This window comes from Pelecanus crispus, chromosome 1 (assembly GCF_030463565.1).
Source record: "Pelecanus crispus isolate bPelCri1 chromosome 1, bPelCri1.pri, whole genome shotgun sequence".
In the NCBI taxonomy this organism is placed as follows: domain Eukaryota; kingdom Metazoa; phylum Chordata; class Aves; order Pelecaniformes; family Pelecanidae; genus Pelecanus; species Pelecanus crispus.
This window is the reverse complement of record NC_134643.1, coordinates 92,807,706-92,815,293: the sequence shown is the minus strand read 5'-3', so window position 1 is coordinate 92,815,293 and position 7,588 is coordinate 92,807,706. Positions and strand designations below refer to the sequence as shown.

The 7,588-nt window shown below is 45.7% G+C and overlaps 1 protein-coding gene across 1 annotated transcript; it reads right to left on the bottom strand.

Annotated features, from left to right (window-relative positions):
- Positions 1 to 551: 551 nt before the first annotated feature.
- On the bottom strand, positions 552 to 1,607 carry ZNF697 (zinc finger protein 697). The gene is given in 4 exon segments (XM_075710373.1): positions 552 to 964; positions 967 to 1,075; positions 1,120 to 1,397; positions 1,514 to 1,607. Coding segments are annotated over 4 exon segments (894 nt in total).
- Positions 1,608 to 7,588: the final 5,981 nt, after the last annotated feature.

The window sequence follows — 7,588 nt, the reverse complement described above, 5'->3', positions numbered from 1 at the left end:
AAGAGCCAGAACATTATAACACGTACCAGAAAACTGGGACATCTTTGCCCAGGTTTAACAGAGCTCCTAAAATACCTACACATGCTGCCAGAGAGAATAAAGGACAACTTTTCTTCCGCAGTTCAGTAAGTGACTCATTTCCCAAATGCAGGCTCCTGTTGCTGAAGCCTGCTTTGTCATTTTTGCCTTCTCAGTAAGACAGTAGGATCTTTTCATCTCTCCAAGGACCATGCTCTCAACAATCAGATTTCTAAGCACCAAATTCCTCCTTTGCTGAACTTCCTATTTCTTGTTACCACATCCCTTCCTTCAATCCCCAGGACAAGCTGTTCCTGCTGACGGGAAGCTTATTCCCACTTCTGCCCCTACCCTGCCACCCTCCTCCCACCTCATCAGCAACCTCTTTGTACTGTGACAGAGACCCTCTCCTCCCCTTGGTGGCTTCTTCCTTCTTTCAATCACACCATAGAATTCATAACTGATTTTCTTTTTTTTTTTTTTGAACGGCAAGGCACCATTGTGCACACCCAAGGGAAATGCTGTCTTGTTGTCTATTTCAGGTGAAGTTTACGGTGCTGCTTGAGGTGCGTCTTGTTTTGGAAGCACTTCCCACACTCGGCACACATAAAGGGTTTTTCTCCTGTGTGGACTTGCTGGTGTCTGTTGGCATGAGCACTGTGTTTGAAGCACTCCCCACACTGGGAACACACACAGGGCTTCTCGCTTGTGTGGGTTTGCTGGTGCTGGGCAAGTGTTGAGAAATCCCTGAAGCCTTTTCCACACTGCATGTATTCAAAGGGCCTCGCACCAGTGTGGGCTCTCTGGTGATTTCTAAGGTGAGAGTTTTGGCTGAACCTTTTCCTACATTTGAGACAACGGTAGGGCCTTTCTCCTGTGTGCATTCTCCTGTGGAAGGTAGGGTGGGAGCTCACCCTGAAGTTTTCCCCACACTCACTGCATATGAAGGCTTCTCGCCTGTGTGGGTTCTCTGGTGCTTAATTAAATCAGAGCACCACCTGAAGCCCTTGTTACATCTGGGACATTTGTGAGGTTTCTCTGTCTGGGATGTCTCACGCTGCTGAAGATGCAATGTCTGACTGACGATTTCCTCACACTCACTGTATCCAGATTGTCTCTTATAGCATCTTCTGGGTGGAGAAGGATGCTGTGGAGGCCCGCAAGGGCCTTTTGTAGATGAATGCTGTCATCCTGCCTCTCCCCAAGGAGGTCTTGCTGGTGCATTTCTGACACGTGCTGGCTCTCATAGGCCTCTGCCTTGCTACATCTCTGGAAAGCATTATCTTTAAATGCCTCCAGTAATGTCTCATATTGTTTCATGTTCTCAGGATCATCTGCCAGGGGACTGTCATCTTCATTCCCAGTACTGGCCTCATCATCTTAATGAAAAAGAAGCCAACATGAATGCTCAGCAAGAAGGCAAGATAAGGAAAGGGACTTAGAGACTGTGAGCCTTTACTAAGCTCTAGTTTAATTAACTTGGTGTAATCCTCACCTTTGGAGATGTCAGTGGGGAGATCCCTTCCTGAGATCTCCTTGAAAATGGCCACGCACAGCTCTTTCTCTCCTTCCATCTGGAGACCACCCATGAATGGACCCTAAATGAGACTGCAGAGCGGCAGTAATTACCACCCAGATTGTCAATCCGCAGGGAGGATGCTCTTGGCCCTACAGGCTATCCCAGGGAACCACCTTTCAGCACAAACACGACCCACTCCCTCATCCCACTGCCTGGTAAATTTGAGCTGAGCACCCCCTCCATGGCAGACGCAGTCCCTGTGCTCGCCAGGGGCCAAGGCCCCAGGGGATGGAGGGCAGGGAGGGGAACCCTTCCTCCTGGCACCTGAGCATCTAAAAACCTGCCCCACGGCAGCGAGGTGGGAGGACGGCCCGGGGTGCACCGGCCTCCTGGGCGCTCCCCTCGCCTCCAGCGCCGACGCGTCGGGGAAGGTATTTGGGAGAAGCCGCGACCTCAGGCCCGGGCAGGGGGAGGGCGGCTGCCGCCCCCTGACAGAAGCAGCGCCGGAGTGGGCCCCGCCTGGCCCGTCCCTCCCGCCGCTCCCCTCAGGAGCTCCCTTCTCCTTCTATTTTGGTTTAGTCATATTTTTGCGGTGCAGTGCAGATTTTTACGCCTTTAATTCTTTATTTGGGTTTCTTGGTGCCAAGGCGCAGGGAGGGCCGGCAGAAGGTGAGGAGGAGAGATGGACCCGGTTAGCCGTCCTCACCACGCACCCTCAGGTTTGCACCTGTCTTGCCTCTCGCTTCAGGTATCTGCCCAAAATGGCAGAGCGTCCGCAATAAAAAAGGCCTGAAGGCCCGAGGGGGTGGGTACCTAAACATGTTAGCCTGCTGCTCGGCAGTCACCAAGGGAGCCTGTGCGTGTGGTTACCCGATAACAACCACAAGCCAATTAAGATATTTGAAGGGATACCGAGAGGGAGAACAGGCACGCTTACTGCAAAGCAGTTGATCTGCTGCAGGTTTACACTTCAGTCTACTTCGCAGTAACTTGTTTATATACTCTTATGCTTGGCAGGTTAGCAAAGTGACTACAAAATGTACTCGATCAGTACGAAGGAACCTTACTATTTTTTAAGCTAGCTGGCCAGGACCATTCATCTAATTTAATTAGTTTGTTGGCAATCAGTAAAGCAAACTATTGGTTATCAATGAAATTCCACTGTCAACAGGATCACAGTCAGTAAGAAGAATTTTACTTAGGTATACACGCTGGAAAAGAAAAAAAAATGTTAAGGCTGCTTTGCTGAAACGGTGTTTATTTACCCTTCAGGCATGTAGAAAAGGGGGATGTAGCAAAGATATGTCAGCAATACTTACATGCTACAGACAAATTAATTACTTCTGGTTCCAGCAGGTACAAAAGCCAAGTTTAAAGACCACCTTTTGCTGTTAAATATTTTGTCACCAGAGAGGAATAGATTTTTGCTTGCTAAAATGGACCGGGAACTCTAAGCTATGAATGCACATTTTTAATAAATTTAGGAATACTGAAGAAGCTCCAAAGGAAGAGAAGCAAAAGCGGCTATCATGTCAGTACTGGAAATACATGCCTGGCGTTGATATCATTAATATAGGATACAGTCAGTAGAGGGCAGTTGGATAGCAAATGCCAATGAGCATGTTTTTATGAAGAACCCATATTGTCAGACAAGCATGACATTGGTACTTTGAGTGCATTGCAGATTTCAAATAACAATAAAAGTTTTGATTTATTATTGGATGAAGTTTGATTTACAAGTTGTCATTTTACACTATGACGTTAAATGAATTACTACAGACTAAATGATAAATACCACAAAATAATTGTTAACTTTCTCAATTGCGATCTTTAAATCAAAACTGCTTTTTTTTTTTTTTAAAGCTTTGGCTCAATTCATAGGCTTGGTGCAGAATCACAATGTGAAACATTTTGTATAGCCTCTGCTATGTAGGAAACCAGAGTAAAAGTGGTCTCTTAACCTGAAAAATCTGTCACTTTTATACATCTAGGTATAATATAGTCACTGTAAAGCTAATTTGGAAAGTGGGAATACAGTAGGATGCATTTCAAAAGACCAGTTCTCATTTCACCAGTTCTTGTCATGACCCCTGTAGTCCCATGTAATGCTCTTCCTCTTTAAAGCTCTCCATCTGCATCTCCATCTAAGTTCAAAAACCACTGGATAACTGGAATTCATGTGTGGCCGTGCCATGGATTTCTTTCTCATACCAATGTTTTGTCATTTCTAGAAGTTCCTCATTCACATAACTAAACTTCTCACATTTCTTAAATACAATGTGCCTCTCCAGTGCTAGCAGCAAGCACTGAATATTAAGTAGTTGAGGACCAGTCTAAGAAAGGGAAAAGAACAGTAGCTAAAAATAAAGAAGATATATTAAATCTCCAGCTTGGTCATATACAGGTGCCGCTCAATTTTGTGAGTGTTGATTAGGCAGGTAGGGGGTTTGTTGTCAAATAGCCACAAGTTCCCAACAGTGAGGTGCTCAGTTAACAGACTGGTTTGAACTGGGAGTTGTGGGGTTACATTTTTCTTGTCAAGTTCATCTCCCATATAAAAAAAATGCAGAGAACTTTTTTAGGCACCAAAAGTATGTCTACAAACCTGGTTTCTCCAAGTACACCTGGCATCTCTCCTCTCACAACTGCAGAGTCATAGGAATGGGTGGGAAAGAGGTCTGTAGAGAATGAGTGCTGAAAGTTAAGCACTGCTCTGCAATAGCACTTACACTATACAGTATCTTCCATCAAAATGCTTAATATGCATTGTAGAAGACCACTGAGGCAAAGAAAGACTGTTTTTGCTGCTGCCTTAAGATGTGGAAAGCCAGCCTAGAAAGTTAAAAGAAAACAAAATGCATGAGGGCAAAGCAGTTTTTGCATTTGATATTAGCAATATAATTTTAATCTTGAAGATTTTGCAGATATTACAGATATTTCAGATCACTTTCTTCTGCATTTTGAGGGATTTGTTTGATCTTGGTTTTGCTGTCAAAGCCTTTTTAGCACTTCTGCTTGACAAATGCCAGGACAGTCCAATGGTGCACAGGCTAGCAAAGATTCTACAGAATTTGTTCAGCAGCCCATTTAGTCATTAATTAGTACATCCACTGGTGCTAACTAGAAGAGCTGACCTCTTTTTCCAGGTGGACCATTATAGAATAGAATAGAATAGAATTGTTTAGGTTGGAAAAGACCTTTAAGATCATCCAGTCCAACCATTAACCTACACTACCAAGTCCACACTAAACCAGTCAAGGGTAGACTAGACTAAACCATGTCCCCAAGTGCCACATCTACCCGTTTTTTGAACACTTCCAGGGATGGTGACACCACCACCTCTCTGGGGAGCCTGTTCCAATGCTTGACTACCCTTTCCGTGAAGAAATTTTTCCTAATTTCCAACCTAAACCTCCCCTGGCGCAGCTTAAGCCCATTTCCTCTCATCCTATCGCTAACTACATGGGAGAAGAGCCCAATACCCACCTCGCTACAACCTCCTTTCAGGTAGTTATAGAGAGCAATAAGGTCTCCCCTCAGCCTCCTCTTCTCTAGGCTAAACAACCCCAGTTCCCTCAGCCGCTCCTCATAAGGCCTGTGCTCCAGACCCTTCACCAGCTTTGTTGCCCTTCTCTGAACACGCTCCAGCACCTCAATGTCTTTCTTGTATTGAGGGGCCCAAAACTGGACACAGTATTCCAGGTGTGGCCTCACCAGCGCCGAGTACAGGGGAACAATCACCTCCCTGCTCCTGCTGGCCACACTATTCCTGATACAAGCCAGGATGCTGTTGGCCTTCTTGGCCACCTGGGCACACTGCTGGCTCATGTTCAGCCGGCTGTCTACCAACACCCCCAGGTCCTTTTCGGCCAGGCAGCTTTCCAGCCACTCTTCCCCAAGCCTGTAGCATTGCATGGGGTTGTTGTGACCAAAGGGCAGGACCCGGCACTTGGCCTTGTTGAACCTCATACAGTTGGCCTCAGCCCATCGATCCAGCCTGTCCAGATCCCTCTGTAGAGCCTTCCTACCCTCCAGCAGATGAACACTCCTACCCAGTTTGGTGTCATCTGCAAACTTACTGAGGGTGCACTCAATCCCCTCATCCAGATCATCGATAAAGATATTAAACAAGGCTGGCCCCAAAACAGAGCCCTGAGGAACACTGCTTGTGACCGGGTGCCAACTGGACTTAACTCCATTTACCACAACTCTCTGGGCTCAGCCACCCAACCAGTTTTTTACCCAGCAAAGAGTATGCCCATCCAAGCCATGAGCTGCCAGCTTTCCAAGGAGAATATTATGGGAGATGGTGTCAAAAGCTTTGCTAAAGTCCAGGTAAATGACATCCACAGCCTTTCCATCATTTACCAGGTGGGTCACCAGGTCATAAAAGGAGATCAGGTTGGTCAAGCAGGACCTGCCTTTCATGAACCCATGCTGGCTGGGCCTGATCCCCTGGTTGACCTGCACTTGCCTGTTGAGTTCACTCAATATGAACCTCTCCATAATCTTTCCACACTGAGCGTAATAACTTGGGCCTGGCTGAAACATGTAATACAGAAAAGCATCCAGATCTCATCCATAGGTGTCAAGGGAAGAAGAACGTATCACTTTGCTTGGTGATTAAGCCTTTTCACTGTTAAAAATTTATACCTTATTTTTCAGTCTGGATTTGTCAAGGTTCAGTTTCTGGCTTTTGATTTCTTGTTATGCTTTCTCTACTAGAATAAAAAGCTTTTGAGAACTTTGAAGTTTCTTCCTAGTAAAGGTACTTACATACTTTGTAATCACCTCATCCCTTCATATTTTTTTGTAAAAAATTACATGAATGGACCACCTTCAGTTTCTCATTACATGCTATTTTCTTTTTCAAATATTCTTGCATCTCCAATTTTTCAACATGGTGATTTCATCAGGAGCTAGGTATACATTTTTTCGGATAATCCCACATGCAACTTTAGGTATGTAAGCTTTTTAATTAATCTAGACCAAAAGCACACTGGATTTTTACATGTACTTGGGCTTTCTACACACTTCTACATGCTGATGACATAAGGAACATACCCACTGCTATGTTCAAGACTGTCACTCTCACGGCAGGCTTCTTTTGGTCCATCTTGCAATTGATGTCTCTTGTCTATGAGGATCTTGAAATAAACTCTGGCACACGGGTATTGCTAGAGCAATGTGGTCTTTCTGGCCAGCCACAAGGAATAATCAAGATGTGAAAACTGTTTGACGCTGAGCACAGCACGGTAGGTTTTGCCTGTAAGAAGTGGTTGAGGCAGCCATTTTTCAGTGTTGCAAGTTTTCTTCTAGGGACTTTCCTCAGCCCTCTTAAATTTACTAGTTATAAATTTACAGATAGAAAGTAGTTACTTTTATGATGAACTCATTTACCTTGTACTCTTTGTTCATGGTGTTGCTATGAGGGAAAGGAAATAAGAAAATGTCACAGCAGGTTAGCTCTTGCAACATGCACTGCGATAGACTGCAAATTGACCAGGTCCCACTGCAGCACAAAGATCCCCGCTGGGATCTCCTCCCCCCGGCTGTACGGTCAGCATCTCTGTGCTTGGACTTGGGCTGTAGGAACAGCAGGGAGCGGGCAGATGCGCTGTGCTCTGGAATGTGTGCTGGACATCAGGGCCCAGGCTGCTGGTGGCAGAGGTACTGAGGGCAAAGCTTCCTGCTGTAGTGGAAAGGCAGCTGGAAAGTGGCCACCGGGCAGGACCAGGACTGCATTTTGATCTTGCCACCCTTTCACAGGGGAAGGTGTTTTGGACAAGACCAACGCTGGGTGGGGTGAGTGCAGTATAAACCTGTGATTTTTCTTGTGTGTCCCCTCCCTGCAGCTCTTGGGCTGAGTCAGACCTGAGCCTAGTACTTATTCATCGGTGGCATCCTTTGCAAAGGAAGGAGTTTATGATCAGCTATTTGATAGGATTGATGCTTGCTTCACACAATTTAAATCTGCTGGCTTTGTTGGTCTGTACCTCTTACTACCACAAGATGGTATCTTTAGCGATAGTTTCCCCTCACTTGCTCTGT